This window comes from Daucus carota, chromosome 6 (genome assembly GCF_001625215.2).
Source record: "Daucus carota subsp. sativus chromosome 6, DH1 v3.0, whole genome shotgun sequence".
Taxonomy (NCBI): domain Eukaryota; kingdom Viridiplantae; phylum Streptophyta; class Magnoliopsida; order Apiales; family Apiaceae; genus Daucus; species Daucus carota.
The window spans coordinates 21,301,545-21,323,483 of NC_030386.2; the positions used below are offsets into that span (position 1 = coordinate 21,301,545).

The 21,939-nt window shown below is 36.7% G+C and overlaps 1 protein-coding gene and 1 pseudogene across 1 annotated transcript; both read left to right on the forward strand.

Moving 5' to 3' along the window:
- Window positions 1-3,841: 3,841 nt before the first annotated feature.
- LOC108225766 (probable carboxylesterase 13) lies at window positions 3,842-5,067 on the forward strand. Its single transcript, XM_017400716.2, has one exon. It carries the CDS (start codon window positions 3,918-3,920, stop codon window positions 4,884-4,886), a length of 969 nt encoding a protein of 322 aa, XP_017256205.1. The 5' UTR covers window positions 3,842-3,917; the 3' UTR covers window positions 4,887-5,067.
- A 9,506-nt stretch (window positions 5,068-14,573) lies between these two features.
- On the forward strand, window positions 14,574-15,657 carry LOC108225808 (probable carboxylesterase 13; annotated as a pseudogene).
- Window positions 15,658-21,939: the final 6,282 nt, after the last annotated feature.

Consider the following 21,939-nt stretch of genomic DNA (forward strand, 5'->3'; position numbering starts at 1 on the left):
CTCCATACATATTTTAAGATTTTTATAAATATAATTTTATATTTTAATGAAAATTAGAATTGAGAAGTAAAAAATTAATAAAGTAATCGGAAAAAAAATAGAAGCTCTAATAAAAAGTTAGAGCATCTTCAACTATACAAAACCCTTAGCTAAAAATGAGTTGTCATACCAAAGAACTTTAGAAAAAATCTCACACCAAACATATGGACCAACCATATTCACCTTTTCTCTATAATTTAGTTAATTTTTTATGAAAAATTATATATGTCGAATCTCTACAACCCGGTAAAAAATTGTACTCCGGACACCCACAGGCCACGAGGCCCACGACCCTGACCTATTTGTTGCAGTGCGCCGCGAGAACGTGAGAGTGGTTAAAAACAAGAACAGCGTGAAATTTCAAAAACTGACGGGAAGGGGGAGTCCTGGGCCACTTCATTGAAAAAGCCGAACACAGATATCTTTATCTGCTATTCTACACAAATATACAAAATGAAGTGGTCCCCCAAAAGAGATTCTATGCAACGTAACAAGTGACTATTTTGTGATACCTTGTTTCCGGTGCGCAATATAACTATTACTCCCGTTGTTACGGCATCTCCAGAAATGTCTCAGTGTCTTCCTTATAAATATTATAAAATATTGAATCCTAGTGATTTAGGATAAGATTTTGTATTTCAACTCCAACAATGATCCTTATAATTCATTCCTTATTATTATTATTATAATAAATTTGGAAAAAGATTGATAAAAGATGGAAGGAATAGATAGAAAATAAGTTACAATAGGAGAGAGAAATGATTTTTTTATTAAAGAAATCAAATAAGGCATGGCTAGTGGTGCCTTATTAATAAGGCATGGAAGGAGGATCCTAGTGATTTAAGGCACCTCTAAGACACTGCTGGAGCACTAATTTATGTCACATTCCTTATAATTAGACTTAGGACATGAAATAGGGAAACTGCTGGAGTTGCTCTTAGAATATCAACATGTAGCCCTGTTTGGAAGTTTGAAGTTTGGAGCAAAATTAGGAGTTTGGGGTGTTTTTGAAGTTTGACTACTAGAATTCGCTAATATAAGGGGTCATTTGGCAAATCTGAATGAATTACATCTGATTGAATAAAATAGAGTTAATTGCAATTGGCATCCCTTTGGTTTCAGCTTATTGCAAATTGCACCTAATAGTTTTGGAAAATACACTTTGCAGCCCCAGACTTTTAACCCGTAGACACTTTGCACCCTTTTCGTTAATTTCTGCCGTTACCGTTAACTTTTGTAGGGGCATTTTGGTAAATTTAATTATATTTAATTAAAATCAGACTTTTATTTAAATTTTTTGACCATCTAAACGATATTTTTCGGAAAAACTTAAAGAACGAAAGTTGTAGAGAATAAAAAGATCTTTTTAGAACAATAAGGTTCAAAATTTAAATAATTATTTAAAAATGATTGTTCATTTTTACAAGATTGCTAATTTTTGAATTTTTTAAAAAATAATTATAAAAAGAATTACAAAAATTTTGAACCTTATAGTTCTAAGAAGATCCTTTTATTCTCTACAACTTTCATTCTTTAAGTTTTTCCGAAAAATATCGTTTAGATGATCAAAAAATTTAAACAAAGATCTGATTTTAATTAAATATAATTAAATTTCCCAAAATGCCCTTGCAAAAGTTAACGGTAACAGCAGAATTTAACGGAAAGGGTGCAAAGTGTCTACGGGTTAAAAGTCTGAGGATGCAAAGTATATTTTTCAAAACTATTAGGTGCAATGTGCAATAAGCCGAAACCAAAGGGGTGCCAATTGCAATTAACTCAATAAAATATCTGAATCATATATATGAATCAATAAAATATCTGAATGATGAATAATAATATTGTTTGGCATATTTTTTTTTTAGTGTTTGAATGATATTTTTTTCTTAATTTTGTTCTTTAACTAGATAAATTTGTGAACTCATTTATGAATATCGTTCAACTATTATTATTATAATATCATGCTATTAGATAGATATGATAATTATTATATAAATTTTAAGAAAGAAAATATTATAAGAAGACTTTATCGAATAAATTAATAAATAGTGAAAGAATAAATTTAATAATGTCATGCAAATATATAAAATAGCTAATCCAAAAAAATTTTTAGAAAAAACCACAATAGTATACATAGCTGCAAAAGTAGTTGTCTTTGCGCAAGAGCTGAACTGATAATTCAGGATTTTAAGAAGGAATCGCTCAGCTGTTCATGATCCACTCAGCTCTACCATAAAAGGTTATCAAATGAACTGAACCGCCTGGATCGGTCAGTTTTGTCCATTAAGCAGTCATTCAGACCAAAACAAATGGGCCCTAAGTGTTTGGTAGTTGGCAGATTGAAATAGAGATTTGGACAAAAAAACTAATTTTGAAAAAGCTACTTTGAGGAGGTTTTTGGGTTAGAGATTTTGGTTTATGTCAGAAAAAGCTAATCAATCAGCTATCAACCAAACAGTTTTACGAGAAACAGGTAACTCAATCCGCTAGTCAAAACATCTATTTTAATCCGCTAGTCAAAACATCTAATTCAATCCACTAACAGTTAATCCCAAATAGGGCCATTAATTTTTTGACTTTTTTATACATATATTTAAGAATTTTGATCGTGTTTTTATAAATATCTTTTTTTAAAACAAATTTTAAAAATATGACACTAATGTTTTGTCCAAATTTTTTCAAAATGACGCGGCAAATAAATAACTGATTCTAACTAGATGACTTATATTCATACATGAGGTCCATTAAAATTAATTTGAGGTGAGTAGGATTAGATAACCCAAGTGGTTAAGTGTTCATTCTTTGTTGACTCAGGTCCTAGGCCATTCGAGAATATCTTGGAACAAATGCTCAAATTGTAAAATTATATAGTTAAAAAAAAAAAAAACTAGTTTTATGGAAACCAATCAAACATAGTGGGCTTAAACTAGGATTTCAGGAAAAAAATCTTTAGTAATAATTTCTGAGATATCCAACATCTTTTAAGAATATAGTAATTTAAAACATATATCAGTTTACGTATTCCAAATTTTGTTTCCAATATATGTGACTGACATATGATTTATTTTAATTGTATGATTAAAGTTTCATATAGGGGCTCATTATTATAAGTATAAGTTAGAACCAATCACGGGATGTCAACTAAATTTGAGAAAAAAATGACGAAAGTTTCTTGACATATATTGCATTTTTTATTTCAATTTTTTAATTTTGAATGCTACATCTTACAATAAAATCTTCTAAAATACTTCCATGTTTAATTAGAGGATAAGAGGAATTGAATAATTACAACTAAATATACACTATTTTATAAATAAATATACACACTTAGATATGAAATCAATTAATCGAATCAGAATAAGAATATCATCATTTAATTGTTACCTTATCTTGACACAACTACAACTACAATTAAGGAAATTTTAAAAATAAATCAAATCAAAAATATTCACTACAGATAGCAAGTTTACAAATACTTACCTTATATTCCTAACGATGATAAATTCAAAGTAAATTAACATTAGTGAAAAATATCTTCATATATATAACTAAAAATTAAACAGTTAATAAGAACAATAAGTTTAATAAAAAAAATTATCTTTGCAATCTTATTTTTATATTGAAAATCAAAACTCTTTACTAGTATTTTTAAAAAATATTTTGAATTTTGATTTTGATTTTGATATTTTGATATTGGATATTGGATGTTGATTATATTATTTGCATAATATAATATATTATAAACGTGGATATGAAGGCAAAATAGTTGTATTATTGGATGTATCTCTATATAAACTACCCATACAGCTACATAACATTTGCATCCAGCACTCGCCCTACAAAACACATTAAAATACTCTCTGGTACTCTTGATCCTCGCCATGAGTTCTTTCGAACAGATACTGAGTTCTCCTCCGCCAATAAACATAAATACCTCTGACATTGCCCATGACTTGTTTCCATTCGTCACCGTTTACAAAAATGGCACCATCAAGAGGCATTTCGGCCAGCCGGCTATGCCCGCACCGGAAAATCTAAACGGCGTCAGAACAAAAGATGTGGTGGTTTCGTCTCATCCCAAAGTTATTGCTCGTGTTTTCTTGCCGGAGTTTTTGACACCGGGAGAGAAACTCCCGGTGTTACTTTACTATCACGGAGGCGGATTCTGTATCGAATCCGCCTTATCGGCTTGTTACACTCCTTACACTTCTTCCATTGCCTCCGCTTGTAAAGTCATCGTGGTCTCGGTTGACTACCGACTCGCCCCGGAACATAAAATTCCAGCTTGTTATGATGATTCATGGGAAGCCTTGAAATGGGTTGTTTCTCATGCATCCGGGTCGGGTCCTGACCCGTGGCTGAACCAGCATGGTGATTTGGGCCGGGTTTTCTTGGCGGGTGATAGTGCGGGAGCAAATATTTCTCACACACTGGCCACTTGGGCCGGGGTGAAAGGACTCGAATCGGGTGTTAAGGTTTCGGGTATAATTTTGGTCCACCCGTTTTTCGGAAACGACAAACCCGACAAGCTATGGAATTATTGTTGCTCTGACGAAACGGGTATTGATGACCCGAGATTGAACCCGGCGGCGGATCCGGATTTGTTGGCGAAGCTGGCATGTGGGAGAGTGTTGATTTGTACTGCTGAAAATGATTTTTTGAGTCCAAGGGGTTGGGCTTATTACGAGGCGTTGAAAAAGAGTGAGTGGAAAGGAGAGGTTGAGATTGTGGAAACAAAGGGGATGGGTCATGTTTTTCATTTGTTCAACCCGAATTGTGAGCAAGCCGGGTCGCTGATGAAATTGGTGGCATCTTTCATCAAAGATGACAAGGTTCATTCTTTGTTATAGATTACAAAGATCTTGTCTTCAAGCTACTATAGTGTTATAATAAGATATTATTATGGTGGGAGTGTAATAATGTGTGGGGATGGGCACATTAATTATGATGTTTTAGTATTTCTGTAATATTTAAGTACTGCTTGAAAAATAAATGTAGCTTATTTATTAAATAAACAAGTTGTTCTGTCGTGTTCGTGGCTGTAATACTTGCAATTCTTTTAGGGATGTTTGGGTAAGTTTAAGAAAAAGTATTTTTTTTAAAGAAAAAAGTAAAAAACCGAATGAGAAATGAAAAGTAAATTAAAAAAATTTCAAAGTGATTAAATTGATTGAAAAAAAAAAATTGCTGAAAAAAAATAAATATTCTTAGATTTTTATAAATATTTTTGGATTTTTATGAAAACGGTTTATGAAAAATAGAAGTTGCTCCTAAATATACACTTTATTATGATAAAGTTTGTTTCTATGATAAATCGCAAGACCTAAATGACAGCCTCAGAATTCTTGATGCTGGTTTTCGGCTTATAAGCAAGTCCAATACATTACCTATATGATGTCCTAAACTCACATTTAGATAATGTGTCAAAAAAATGCACTCCAACACTATTCTGGTGTTATCCTAAATCACTAGCACAACCTTAATTCTCCTAGCCATTACCTATTTATAAGTAACCCCTAGCCATTACTTATTTAATATTTATGAATAAAATAATCATCTCTCTCCTTCTTTCTTTGTCTATTCTCTCATTTTCTCCTTCTCTCTCTCAAATTTATTTTATTATTAAAATAATTTTAGGAGAACAAATATAGGGATTATTATTGAAGTTTGACACTAAAAATAGATTATCTAAATCACTAAAATATACTAACACTCATTATTTTATATTATAGGATAGGTAACCTATGGACTTGCTCTTACATGGCACCTCCAATATGAGAGATTAATGACGAAGAGTACATTAAGCAAAAAAGAAAGAATAGAAGAGTAAAGTCTTTTTTGCATTCGAAACCTCCAATTTACTTTAACTTTTGGGAGTCTTGTCTTCCAATTTTTTATGATATTTTACTCTTCAGTGCTTAGTCCTCCCAAAAAAAAAAAACACTTCCAGACCACAAAATTACAAAGTGAACACAGCAGCGGGGAATAGAGTCGGTGGAAAGTGGAAACTATATCATTCAGAAAAGTTAACTAGAGCTGCTCTTGCTGGAATGGGGAATACATAATATATATCAGGACGTTTGGACGAAGTTAAAATAAGGGAAATTTATAAAATTACCTACCTTTTCTTTTATTGTTTTCAAAAATATTATCTTTCAGAATTATTTTTAAAAATACCATTTTATAAAATTCTTTATTCAAAAATACGGTTTGCAACTTTTGCAAACTTATTTGCAACTTTGGGCGGCGCCAGCCGATTCAGTTGCAAATGATGTTGCAAATGTTGCAAATGAGGTTGCAAAAGTTACAAATAGAAATGGGAAGTTGCAACTGTTGCAACTAGTTCAACTGAAAACTGTAAGTTGTAACTGTTGCAACTAGTCCAACTGAAAACTGTAAGATGCAACTTCCAGTTTTCAGTTGCCATTTTCGACCTCTGTTTCGACATATATGTATATATATATATATATATATATATATATATATATATATATATATATATATACATATATGTATACATGTAGTTGCAAATAAAGTTGCAAAAGTTGCAAATGAGGTTGCAAATAAAAATGGGAAGTTGCAACTGCAGTTGCAACTTCATTTGCAACCTCAGTTGCAATATATATATATATATATATATATATATATATATATATATATATATATAGATGTCGAAACAGAGGTCGAAAATGGCAACCGAAGACTGGAAGTTGCAACTTACAGTTTTCAGTTGAACTAGTTGCAACTGCAGTTGCAACTGTTGCAACTGCTGCAACTGCAGTTGCAACTTCATTTGCAACCTCAGTTGCAACTTTTGCAACCTCATTTGCAACTATATATATACATATATATATATATATATATACATATACATATATATATATATATATATACATATACATACATATATATATATACATATATATATATATATATATACATATACATATATATAGATGTCGAAACACAGGTCGAAAATGGCAACCGAAAACTGGAAGTTGCAACTTACAGTTTTCAGTTGAACCAGTTGCAAATGAGGTTGCAACACGGCTGGCGCCGCCTGGAGTTGCAAATGAGGTTGCAAAAGTTGCAAACCGTATTTTTGAAAAAAACAATTTATGAAAAGATATTCTTAAAAACAATGATAAAGATGGTAGTATTTTTAAAAAAATAATTTTACAGATTGGTATTTTTAAAAAGATCCCTTAAAATAATTGTTTTTTTTATCAAAGTAAAAATTGAAATAGAATTAGAAGCAAGCTAAAACAGAAGCAGAAGTTATGAGAGACTAACCAGCATTCGTAACTTCTAAAAAGTGTTTCTACGTGTTATATAAAAAGGTATAAAAAGTAGAAGCCACTTTTTTGGAAAAGGAGTACTTTTCCTGCCAGTGCCTTGTCAAACAGGCACATTGATAGCTATATTTTAAATGATAATTTTTTATTATTTAAAATTGTTATGAACAAAATGTATTATTTTAATTTGATAATAGATGAGATGACATTTGCTACACATCTGCAGCTGTTCGACAAATATAAGTCCATAGCTAGGGGTGAGTAAAATTGAATCAAAATCGTAAAACCAAACCAAAACATTGTTTTAATTTTAGCCTTACACAGACTCAGAGACGTATCTAGGATTTGCAATCTATCGGGGCAATGGATACCTTCTTTGTCTCCCTCTCATTTTTTTACAATTTTTTTCATTGCTTGACACGCATTTTAAAACGCATTCCATAACTTTTTTTTTTTCCAAATTTCCTTGTCTTATATAAAAATTAGATTATAAAATATATTCAGAAGGAAAATTAGAATGCATTAAGTCATTAACACACCAACACCTAATGGTTAATACTTTATAGTTAAGTTACTCGAAGAATGCAGAAATCTCCTGTCATACAACACAACTTCTGTCCACATCTGATATATTTTCTGTACTATTTTGTTTTATCGGTTCACACGCGCCCCCCCCCCCCCCCCCCAAATCGAATTATTGCTTCACATGTTGGTGGTACATGTGCTGCTATTTCTCATGCCTGGTTTACAGGACCGGCAATTTTGGCTTAAATTTCTTCTTGCCACTGAAGTATGGCTAAATGTACCCACCAACCATTAATGTTTAAGAAAAGCCGGTCGAACCATGCAAGTTTAAACAATCATATATCCTGGCCACAAACCGGAAGAATGAACCCAACAGTGCAGTGTTTGTTGTGCACTTGCGGTTCAGTGCAATGCAAACTTAGTTGCAAGCTTCTGTAACAAAATATAATGCACAGGCAGCTCTCCACCTTAACGACAGAAAAAAGGATTGATCAAATTCAAATCGAACTCGCCGCTCATGTCAGGTTCCGCCCCGCTCACTTGTGTATCATTCCAGATCTCTTCCACAATGAACCTCACAAATATCCCGTATAAATTACTGCCGGAGATGTATTTGCTAGTAAAGAGACACCGATATGACAGAAATACACTTATTTGAAGCTTTTGACCTATAATCCTCTGGGATTTGCCAATAGGATTATATAAATTCATTGTTGGAATTGTCATTAGCGCATTAAGGTACTTGAGTATCCATGTTGAGCAGGAACTTCAGGTAATCTGACCTCCGAGGAAGCATGAATTCAGCATACACGGAATAGTGAGAAGAAGGATAAAACCCATCTATGTTATCACTAACCACTCCCGATGATACTGGAACGAGAGCTTTGCCTCTGAAAAGAATCCAATCCACATGCAAGCTGTCCTGAGTTTGGCGATTTCAACCCAAGCAAAATGCTATAAATATCAACTTGAGAAATTCAAGAGCTTCGTGCTTATCGCATGACAGAAAGCAGAGGCCCACATTTTTTATCAAATTAAAACTACGTAGACCAGCTAGAAGTAGAATTCAGTGAGTACCTTTAAATATACATGATAAGTGCGTATAAGAGACACATTCTTCCTTACCCAAACATTAAACCAGGCATCTTTCATATTACCTACCACACCATGCTCGTCAATAAAAGAAATTGCATCTCACTAAGATGAGCAGAATATATAATTGACAAGTTTCAAGCATGTCAAGAATCGGGCCTGTATATAAGAGTAGGAAATGAGTGTGTGTTCAGTGTTTATTTCCGCTGCACCATGTTTGTTTTCTCGACAAACCTTGATGGCTAAGCTGTTCAACTCCGTTTGAACCTTCCAAGATGTGTCTTTACCTCCATCAACAGCAAGTGTGCTGCACTCTCCTGTGACTCGGTTTTATTTTCCTCAGTCATGGTCAAGCTGTACATTCACAGAACTTTGAGGGTCGATTTATCGACTTTTTTTCTTTGGTTGTCTATGTGTCCAAAGAGGTGAACTTGGATGGTTTGTATAAATTTAAGCCGGCAATTTTAGATGATGGGTCGGGTTTGCGAGGGATTGGCTTATTTAAATCAGTTGAAAATCATTTAAGAGGTAAATAAAGTACAAACATCTCAGTCAATATAAGCTGGATATAGATGCTTAATTATACATCAAATATAATACAAATCTTTATATATAAAAAAAGAAAAGTAGAAAATAAGAATAACTAAAACATAGCTCGGTCATATATATATAATATTAATATGTTATTCAATTCGTTTTCAAAGAATAGCAAAAAAAAAGAGACAGAGATCAACACGTACGAAGATAATTGAGAATCAAAATTTAGAGAATGTAAAATCAGGAAAATATATAGACAATTTGAAGTGGAGACTAGAAAAAGTACGGGTAGGATATGTGAAAATGATTTAAACACAAAATATAATTTATTTAGAACTTATTAAATTGACTATAGATGGTAAACGAGACTATATTAATGAACTTAGATCAAATAATGTGATAGTAAACAGGTTGAATCGAGTTGATAAGGATTAAAATTCAATAAATTTTAAGCCAATGCAATCTATTCGGGTCAGTAAAAAAAATAACCCATTCAAATTTTGATTTAAAACGGTTTAATTTTTTGGTTCAAGTAAGGGGTGGGTTGCATAAGATTTTACCGGTGGATCGATTTATATACAGCCCAAGACGGTAGCACACAACTTGCACGTAGTTTGAAAGTGAACGGTCATGACCATTGGGGTGTTTGTATAAGGGTTAATTATCAAGTTAATCACTGAAGTAGTTTAATGTATTTTTAAATGTTACTACAACCAACTAAAAGGTTATGACTTTTAGTATTTAAAATAATATATTTATATTTTATCAAGTTTATTTATTATTTATATTTTATTTTATAGTTATTTTTTTTGTTTTAATTAAAAATAAATAATAAATAAATTTGATAAAATCTAAATATATTATCATAAATATTAGAAGTCATAACCTTTTACTTAGTTTTGGTAACATTAAGAAATAATGTGTAAAATTTTATAAATAATATTTTTACTGCTTGAACCTATATTTCAAGGTACTTATTTGATATTTATGGTCACTTCAGTTACCATCTTGATACCGTTTTGAGTTCAGTGACCAATTTGATACATTAAGCCCACTTCAGTGACCAACTAGATAATTAACCCGTTTATATAAAGGAAGTAGAAGCCGTTTCTGGTTTCTGCTTTTTTTTGACCCGTTTGTGTAAAGAAGTAGAAACACTTTTAAAAAACTGAGAATGTTACCTTCTTTCTCACTCTTCTACTTCTTTTCCAAATATTTTTTAACTTATTTGCTTCTCACTTCTAATTCATTTCTTTACTTTAAGCATGAAATCACTTTTTTTAAGTTTGCTCAAACGGTCCCTATATCTCGTTGTTACAAAAAGTGCATCGACCTTAGTACTGAAATACACACAATCATGAGTTCATGAATCATGACTATACGACTAGATATCAAGTTTACAAAAAGTGCATTGACCTTAAACCTCAAATACACACAGCTACTATTATAGAACGTATCTCTGTATAAACTAGCGTATAGCCCGTGTAAGGCACGGGAACTTTTTAATTATTTATAAATTTTTTAAATATATTGTAAGTGGTGTAAAAAAATTTAATTTATAAATAATAAATTAAAATTTTCAATTAAATAAAATTTGAAATTATGATTTGTTTGTAAGTCAGAACTATTGTAAAAATATATAGGTTCTATTTTTCAGACTTGTTTCTGTAAAAAAAAAAAACTGGTTACACATGTTGGATCATCCGACAGTGGCGATGCAGTATAAAATACACCGTCACAGTTATTAATGGCTTCAAATAAACTATTGTAATCAAACCATCCCTTTTCTCTTATGTATCATGCCAAATTATTAAAAAAAATTATCAAATTTTAATATATATTGAGTATAATATGTGACGTCAGCTTTCATTAGATTATATTTATAAATTTATTTTATATTAGAGTTATTATAATATGATTTAAATTTGGCTTACTAATTTTAAAATATATTTGATAAAAATAATTTTGTGACAGTGCGATTTATATGATTCTACAATTAAAACTTGTGGGAAATATTTATTTTGGATTAAAATATCCGGCTTATTAATTTTAAAATATATTATATAAAAATAATTTTGTGGCGGTGCGATTTATATGATTCTACAATTAAAGCTGGTAGGAAATATTTATTTTGGATTAAAAAAATCATAAACATATGAAAGACAGAATTTGTTTTGGTTTGAGGAATTATAAATATGCAAGTAAATACCAGTTGCCTTATAGAATTAGAAGTTAATTTTGTTCTAATCTAACGATACTTATTTGTTCAATATACGATCCAACGGATGATAAGCTTTTGGACCATATGACCATGCGACCAAATTATCTCCCTTACACTTATATATATTATATATAAGTATATAATATAAGCTACCCATACAGCTGCATAACATTTGCATTGGGTTAAATAGCGTTTTCATCACTCAACTGACCACGAATTTTCAATTGGGTCATCAAACTCAAAAAGCTTTCAGTCAAATAACTACACTAATAAAAACTTTCAATCAAGTCACTAGCCGTTAGTAACGTTAACTTTTGGACGGAAAATTGAGCTGGCTTGCTGACATGGCATGTTGGCAACCTATGTGGCTTCGCCAGGTCACTCGACCGTTAGAACCTCATAACCCATCATTTATAACCCGCCCGCACTTTATAACCCATCACTTATAACCCATTTCCCACTTCTCCTTCTTCATTTCTTGATTTCTTCTCTTGCAGCTATCTTCTTCAACCTTCTTCCATGTCCATTTCTTCGAAAAGCTCATCATCTTCCAGCCCATCTGTCCAGAACTCTATGAGGTCGTATGGAAGTAACAGAAACAACTCTGGCTTCGATTGTGGTTACAGCCATCTGAAATGCAAGTGTGATATTTTAGCGCCATTGCAAGAAGCTTGGAGAGAGGGAACTATGGATCCGGGTAGAAGATTTTTTGGTTGCAGCAACTACAAGGATCCAACAAAGAAGTGTAATTTTTTCTTGTGGGCTGATCCGCCCTACAGTGATAGAGCTAGAGATATTATTCATCAGTTGAGGTTTAAAATGAGGGTGAAGGATGCAGAGTTGCAGAAAATGAAGGAAGAGTTGAGCTTTGTTGAGAGAAAGATGCTAGTATTGAATGAAGAGTATGGTGTTGTTCGAAAAAAGTTGGATGAAGCAGCAACAATGAAGATTCAGAAGGCTCATTTGAGGACCAAAAAGTTGTTATTTATTGTTATTGTAGCTTGTTTGTTATTCATATTTTTCAAGTAAAAAACAGCAAAAACAATGTGCTTGCTTGTGATCTGGTGTGCTTGTTTGCTGTGCTCATCTTTTAAAATGAAAAGACTTAAATTTGCTTGTTTTATGTGCAATTGTAGTAGTTTAATTGGCAAAAGCAAGGCAGTAGGTAAACACAAGTGCATGACAATGGTTCAACAGAAGAATACAATTAAAATAGATTCCAACAACATATATTAAAACTTGAGCTACATTGTCTGCAAACAAAAGGACCACTGTCTCTAAAGGAATCTAAGCAAAAGATATGACATAAAGGTCTACAGTTGATAGATAAACAAAGGACATAGTTTATGGTCCCAAAAGCTAGTCAAAGACAAATAATAGAGTCATGTCTTCCTCCTTGGTGGTGCCAATCCAACTCCAACTCTCTTTCTTGGAGTACTCTTTTTCACTCCTTTCATTGCAGGGGCTGGTGGGGTGCTCAGAGGTGGGGTGCTCACAGGTGGGGTGCTCACAGGTGGGGTGCTTCCAATTTGTGTGCTTCCAGTGGTTAAATCACAAAAATTACCTAAATCAGCTAGTCTCTCTGCTTCACATTAAAGACTTCATCTACAAACTGCAACTTATCATTTTTTGGGGGGGGATCAGGGAAACAAAATTCATCATCACTCTCCTCACTGCTAGGATAATAAGCCCCATCTGACTCACTACTGTCAACACCATCATCACCTAAATCAGCTAGTCTCTCTGCTTCATCCATTTTCTTTTTTTCTTCCCTATTTTTTTTCCTCAACTCAACATATTCATCATCACTACATCCATAACCATCTTCTTCATCCCTCTCTATATCAGATTCACTTTCAGGAGGACTAACATGATACACATGTAACACAACCTTGCTATCACAGTTTTCAACTAATATGTCCTTCGATTCTGGACTCAACAAATATATCTTATGTTCTGGCCCTTTAACAAATAATGAGTCATACTCGCCAACAACATCAGAAAAGCATGCTTTTAATTCAGTAACAGTGAGGTTCTGAAAATCAACATCTTCATAAATCTTTTTCAAATTACTTGTATAGGAGAAATATGGAACATGGACAAAATGACCCCCGTAAAAAACTTCAACAGTGTACAGTTTCTTCCTGTTAATCAAAATCATATTATAAACCCTAATTACATATAACAACTGATTTTCAAACCAACTATAGCTATGACTACTAGCAAAAAACGAACATAATTAACAACTTAAGCAAATAAGAAATACATACTCCGATTTTTCACTAGCTTCCTCAGCTCCGGCTTCCTCAGCTCCGGCTTCCTCATCTTCGACTTCCTCGGAATCGACTTCCTCGACATGGACTACGTCGGCATCGGCGTCTTCACTTATCTTCTTCTTCTTGCATGGAATCAACCTAATCTCAACTCCCGAGCGTGTTCTCACCATCGTCACAGTTAAAAGTGGTATCTAATTTGGGGTGGAAATTCTAAATTAGGTTTAAGCTGAGAGTTTGAATTGAGGGTGGGTTAATGGGTAGTCGTGTGTATCGGGTTGGAGTTGGATCGGGGTTAAAACATACCGGGTTTGTGTTGGATCGGGTTTAAAAGCTAACGGGTAAAAAAGCTGATGTGTCACGTTACGTGGCACGATTTAACGTCTGGCCGTCTAAAGTCAACCCGATCTAACGGCTGTGAAATATTTAGTGTGTTTAATGAGTCGGATGAAACATTTGAGCTGTTAGGTGATTCGATTGAAAACTTTTTGAGTTTGATGACCCAATTGAAAATTCGTGGTCAGTTGAGTGATGAAAACGCTATTTAACCCCATTTGCATTCAACACTCGCCCCACAAAACACATTACAATATCCTTTCTCCAGTACTCTTGCCATGAGTTCTTTCGAACAAATACTGAGTTCTCCTCTGGCAATAAACTCAAAAACCTCTGACATTGCTTATGACTTGTTTCCATACGTCACTATACACAAAAATGGAACCACTAAGAGGCATTCCGGCAAGCCGGTTATGCTCGCACCGGAAAATCTAAACGGTGTCAGAACCAAAGATGTGGTGGTTTCATCTCATCCCAAAGTCATTGCTCGTATCTTCTTGCCAGAGTCTTTGACACCGGGAGAAAAAATCCCGGTGTTACTCTACTTTCACAGAGGCGGATTCTGTATCGAATCCGCCTTATCGGCTTGTTACACTCCTTACACTTCATCCATTGCCTCCGCTTGTAAAGTCATCGTGGTCTCGGTTGACTACCGGCTTGCGCCCGAACATCAAATTCCAGCATGTTATGATGATTCATGGGAAGCCTTGAAATGGGTTGTTTCGCATGCATCCGGGTCGGGTCCTGACCCGGGGCTAAACCAGCATGGTGATTTGGGCCGGGTTTTTTTTTTGGCGGGTGATAGTCCGGGTTTTCGGGTATAATATTGGTCCATCCGTTTTTCTTGAATGACAAATCCGAAAAGCTGCTGAATGATTTTTGCCTTGATAAAACGGGTATTGATGACTCGATATTGAACCCGGCAGCGAATGCAGATCTGTTGGCAAGGCTTGGGTGCGGCAAAGTGTTGGTTTGTACTGCTGAGAATGATATTATGAGAACAAGAGGTTGGAGTTATTACGAGGCACTAAAAAAGAGCGAGTGGAAAGGAGACGTTGAGATTGTGGAGACAATGGGGATGGGTCATGTTTTTCATTTGTTCAACCCGAATTGTGAGCAGGCCCGGTCGCTAATAAAATGGTTAGCATCTTTCATCAAAGATGACAAGATTAACTCTGTGTTATAGATTTACCAAAATCTTATCTTCAACTTATTGCCGTGTGCTACTATTATGAGTAATAAGATACTCCTTCCGTCCCCCTCAATTGTTTACATTGGAGGAGACACGAAGACCAAGACAATGTAAGAAAAATGAGTAAAGTTAGATGAAAAGTGAGTAAAGTGGTGAGACCCATCAATATTTAGTAATAGATTTGAGATATTGGAGGAAAGTAGTGAGTGTAAATGTAATACTCCCTCCGTTTCAAAATGTATGACGCTTTGACTTTTTACACTCATTTCAAAGTGTTTTGACCAAGTACCTAGAATCATCATTTCTTTTAAAAAAAATTATATTTTAAAATTTTGACTATATACTTTTATTTAGAAAAATAAAATTTCAAAAATAATAAATATAAGTACATGGTCAAAAGATTTTAAACTACGTGCAAAAAGTCAAAGCGTCATGCATTTTGAAACGGAGGGAGTAGTAGTTTTTATTGTTAAATATGAGATAGTAGGGGAAAATAGTGGGTGTAATGATGAGAAAAACTTACTATTTATAATAACATAAAGAAATGAGAAGGACATCTCAAAATAAAATAGTAACTGTAAAGATTTGATAGGGACAGAGGGAGTATGATTATGGTGGGGTTACGGATGTGAACACTAATTATGATGCTCTAGCTAGTAGTATTCGTCCTTTAATATTTGAGTACTGCTTGAAAAAGAAATGTAAAATGATTCTAGTATTCCTTCAATATCAAGTACTCTCTCTTCCCTCTCATTTCTTTACAGTTACTATTTTAGGATGTCCCTCTCATTTCTTTACGTTATTATAAATAGTAAATTTTTCTCATCATTATACCCACTATCTTCCTCTACTATCTCATATTTAACAATAAAACTACTATTACACTCACTACTTTTCTCCACTATCTCAAATCTATTATTAAATATTGATAGGTCCTACCATTTTACCCACTTTTCATCTAACTTTGCTCATTTTTCATACATTGTCTTGGTCTCCGTGTCCCCTTCCAATGTAAACAATTGAGGGGGACGGAGGGAGTAAACAAGTTCGGTCTTTGGAAATATCTGTCGTGTTTGTTGCTGTAAGTACTTGTTGTCAGAATTACCACGGCGATTCTCTTTATTATTGTAAAGTTTGTTTCTGTGTGAATCAAAAATCTTATGACCTAAATGATGGCCTCAGAATTCTTGATGATGGTTTCGGCTTATAAACTTTATATGGGCAGTTGGGCACCTCCGATATGACAAAAGTACATTAAGCAAAGAAGAAAGATAACAGAAGCAAAGTCTTTTGCATTCGAACCTCGAAACCTACAATATACTTTAACGTTTTGGAGTCATGTCTTCCATTTTTCTATGACTTTTTACTCTTCATTGCAGGGCTGCTCATGGGATGGGTTGGGCCAGTTTCGGCCATTTAAGCAACCCAACTCTTTTAGTACGGGTTACAAAATATTAACCCATCAATTATAAAAAAATTTAAAATCCCAATCTCATTAATTGTATGACATGATGGGTTGGTTAGCGTAGGGTTGATCGGGTTGTAAAAGATAATATCCTAGTTGTCGAATGTTGAGTGTGCTTTAGTTCATATGTTGGTTTGCTGTAAAAAGTAAGTGTTTATGTAGCACAACATTAAGTTGTACACTCAACACTACACAGATGCAAAATATCAACAAGAGTGCAAGACATTGAAATCTACTATTCTGTAGTTGCAACTTGCAAGTCAAAACATAAGGAATATCCTGAAATCATGTGCCTTAACTACAATGCAAATGCAAATTAGCCAGGTACTGTGGCTCCGTGCCAATGCAAATTAACCGAAGCATGTCATCACAGCTTAAACTAGCCGGACTAAATTCATTTTGCCACAAATTCTAATACTAGGTTTTAAATCGGGCTTTAGTAATAATAGTGCAGTAGATATGAATGGGCTGCTTAATTTATTGGGTCGGGTTGGGTTGGTTTAAGGTTTTTAAAATATATATATTTTGACCCAACTTATTATAAACGGCTCAACCAGAAATCAACCAATTGGCCCACAGTTTTAAATGGGTCGGTTTAGTCGGCCCAGTTTAGAGTTGGGTTGGATTGGTTCCAACAGGTTGGACAACCGATGAGCAGCCCTACTTCACTGTTTAGTGTTTACTATCTAGGCCTCCAAACAAATTAACTTGCAACACCCTTTACTCGATGGATTTTCAATTCTCTGTCACTTTTACAAAAAGTGCATCGTTCTCAAACTTGAAATACATATATCACCCTTTACTCGATAAAGATAGGTGTTAACGGAGAAAACTGGTAGGTTAACAAAGATGAGGTTCACGGCGTGGATCAAGATTCTTGTTGGCGAGAATGTAGCAAGTGGTTGGTTGTTTGTTTTGGATGCGGCTGCAATTGTAAGCAAAGGGTTCAAGATTGTTAACTGGAATAGCTCTCAAGAATGATCGATGCCTACAATCTGCCTACGTACCCCTATTTGTAGGGGATCAAGCCGACACGTAGTTCTTTCTCCTAAGAGACCCATGCGGGCTGGGCCTCCCCTTCTAGAATCTTCCTCCCGAAAGGGGCCCAATACGATGAGGCCTAGCCTTGGGCCTTGTAGACTCTCGAGCACCCAAGGCTTACCCCAAATGCATGGACACTACTCCACTCCCCGACAGGGACAACCCGCCAGACTACAGAGATAGAGCCTTTCAGGGCGCGTCTTCTATTCTACCTCCACCTCCCAAGGAGGACAACTCCTCAGACTACAAGGTAGGGCCTTCTACAATTCAACAGTTGGATTTACTTATGCTTAAGGGCGTCCCCCTAAACAAAAGCATCTCCTTCTGTCCTTCTGAACCATTGCTAACTGAACTATCTTCGACAAGATGGCGCGCCCAAAGATAGGGCGCGCCCTATCTTTCTACAGGGTCACTTCTAAATCGGGTTGATCTTGATTCTTCTGGCCCAACCAGGTCTTCTTTTGTGGGCCTGGCCCATGAAGTCGGTCTTCATATAAATTATTTCCTTAAAAAGCTGAGATGTGTCTTCTCCCTCCAATCAGGGCGCGCCCACATGGAGGTCCTTCTGGGTGCGGTCAGATATGTGGTTGCTGTCAGATATGTGGACACGGCCTGATATGCGGACGCGGCCTAGCATGTGGCCACGGCCTGGCATGTGGCCACGGCTTGGCATGTGGGCGCGGCCTGACATCATGTGGATGCGGCATGAAATGTGGCCACGGCCTGAAATGTGGACGCAGCCAGACATGTGGTCGCGGCCTGGCATGTGGTCGCGGCCTGGCAAGTGGGCGCGGCCTGGCATGTGGACGCATCCTGGCAAGTGGGCGCGGCCTGTCATGTGATCCAGCCCAATCTTGAATATGTCGGCCCAAAATAGTTTTCCACCTAAAGCGCGCCCTTACTAGAGGTTCTTCTGGACGTAGTCAGATATGTGGGCGCGCCTACATATTGTCGAGCCCAATCTTTAGTGCGTAAGTCCATATCTTCATCTTATATATGGGCCTAGCCCATCAGTGAAGTTCTTGTTGAATTTTGGGCATAACAATAGGTTCTTCGTAGTTGGCACTAGTTCTTCCGAAATTAATCCTTGAAGGTGATTTTCTCATCATTGAACTGTGAGGAAGACGATGATGGTAAAGCCGATGCTGAAGTGGTTGAGTCGAGGAAGACGATGTTGTTGAAGCCGATGCTCATACCTTCTACCCCGCCTTAGATGAGGATGAGGCGCACCCTGATGGTGAAGATAATTCTTCCAATTATTGTTGAACAAGGATCTCAACTCTGCAGACGTTTGAGTTATAGGCTAATTGGGGGCGCCTCATGGTCCCTCCCGCTCTTCTAATCTTCATGTAAACCATATTTATGTAGAATCAGTCAAATATGTCTTCTTCCTACAACAGGGCGCGCCCTCAACAAGGGTCCCTCTGGACGCGGTTGGACAAGTGGCCAAGGCCTGACATGTGGGCGCAGCTTGACAGGTGGCCGAGGCCTGACAGGTGGGCGCGGCGTGACAGGTGACCAAGGCCTGACATGTGGGCGCGGCCTGACATGTGAGCGCAACCTGACAGGTGAACGAGGCCTGACAAGTGTGCGCGGCCTGACAAGTGGGCGCCGCCAATATGATTTAGATCACTCTTGAACATGTCAGCCCAACATAGTCTTCCTTCATCATCCACGTGGGCCTGGCCCATAAAGCAGGTCTTCGTATAAAACAGGGCGCGCCGCATCAGAGGTCCTTCTGGGCGCAGTCAGATATATGGGCACGGCCACATATGATTGGAGGCCTAACAACCGAGTGATTGGAGGTCTTTCATGGAGGCGCCAGTTAAGTGGGCGGCGCCAGTTAAGTGGGCGCGCCCACTTACTTAGCAGCCTAATTCTGACCATGTCCGGGCCCAAACAACATATCTCTGGTTTTCTAGTGGATTTGTCTCATCAGGCAATCTCATGTCTTCCTTCCATCAAGGCGCTCCCAGATTTTGGGTCTTCTTGGAGGAGCCAAATAAGTGGGCGCGACCACATTCTAAGCAGCCTCCATCAAGTGCTTGTTGATTTTTTGGTAACTTTCTCTCCCGGCTAGTTGAATGCCTTGTAATGGTATTTTGAAGTTTTGATCATTTCTGAATGAGCGCCTAGAACAAAGGTCGTCTCCAAGATATTAAGTGCATATTATACCTCTGGCCTCCAATATTTTACTCATAGCTCGTCTCAGGTCTCATAGTTTTGTCCAGGTCAACAACTTATATGTTGGTATTTGTCCTCGGTCTTCAACTTACATCCCGCGTCTTGTTCTAGGTCTTTGGGCTTCGACTTGCATTCTCGGTCTTGTTCTGGATCTTCGGTCTTCGACCTGTAGCCTTGGGCTTGTCTTGCGCCTTCAACCTGTATCTAGGAGCATGTCCAGGGTTTCCGACCCGAACTCGGAACTTATCTTGTGTCTCCGACCTGCACTCGAAGCCTGTCCTGGATCTCTTACCTATACTCGGAGCTTGTCCTGAGTCTCCGACCTATAGCCCGGAGTGTGTTCGGGGACTTCAGCCTTCAACCTGTAACATGGAGCTTGCCCTAAGTCTTCTCTCACAATCCTCCACAATATATACCGCCGAGACGAGCTTTCCCGGCAAGTGCTCCAAGCAATGTGTCTCTCCAAAGAGTCCACATCTGATTCGATAGGGTCCTTCCTAGTTAGCACCGAACACTCCATGATTTGGCACTTTCATCCCTGACATCATCCTGCACTAGGTCTCCCCTATTCAAAGGATTGGCCTTGACCTTGCTATTGTAGAATCGAGTTGTTCTTCGTTAATATGCCGCTTCCTGAGCTGTGACTCGCTTCTGACTTCTTCCACCATATCGGGGGTGAAGCCTCTGATTAACTTCGTTTGCCTCCTGCTCAAAGTTGTCTCTCCTTAAAGAACCTGCTTCAACCTCGACTGGAACCATTGCCTCAGGATCTTTAGAGCAAGTGAACTACCCCCCGAGTGATTGTCACACATTTGTTCATGAACTTCCATCATCTACCAGGAAGATAATGGAGCTGGGCTTCGGAAGAGTCCTTTGTTGGTTGGCTTTAAAGATGTGTTCTATTGACGCAACCAAATGTGTCCAATGATTAGATCTTTCATCATAGTCCCGAGGTGGTGTGTAGTTTCTTCAATAGGTAATATTGTCTCTGCTTGGATTTTGACGTCTGCTTCTATGTTCCGGGCTGGAAGATTGTTCTCGTCTCCCGAGGTTGTGTTCTTGTAGTTGACGAGCGAAGGATCCTTGATGACTTCGGCAAAGGCTGATTCTTGACTGGAGGTGACGTTTTTCCTCCATCAAAGTGGTGTCGAGATAATCCTGAGGGTGTTGATGTCGATAGCCTCGATCCCTGGAATGTTCTGGATATTAGGTTGGACACGCGTCGTAGATGGGATTCCCCTTTAGCTATGAGGTCACTTGGCGGCGGAGCAAGGAGATTCGATGACATGGCAAGATTTGATGGTGCAAGGAGATTCGACAACGAAGCAAGATTTGATGATGAGTTGATGATGGAACGAGAAGATTGCCGATGTCTGTTGTCGAGTTATTTGGTTGACTTGAGCATCTATGAGATTGAAGTAAAGCGTGTCTGTGCCTAAGGTGTGCCATGTTAGAAGGAGGTGCACATTCTAACATACCTTTTCCCCGCAAGGGATACAACCAATACAACATATCGTATACAAGTGTCAGGAAGAGTATTTACCTCAGGGCGCTCCCAGTCAGGGGAAGGCGCGCCTAAACTAACATTCTTCCTCCCTGCAAAGGACCCGACTAACACAATATACCGTACACAAGTACAAGAAGAATATTTACCTTAGGCGCGCCCAGTCAGGGGGAGGCGCGCTCATCGATACATTGTGCCAGCCGTGGGACTTGCTTCCTTCTGAAACCCTAAGAAAGTC

Coding starts and splice junctions, on each gene's coding strand:
- LOC108225766 (XM_017400716.2), top strand. CDS start 3,918: ATGAGTTCTTTCGAACAGATACTGAGTTCTCCTCCGCCAATAAACATA.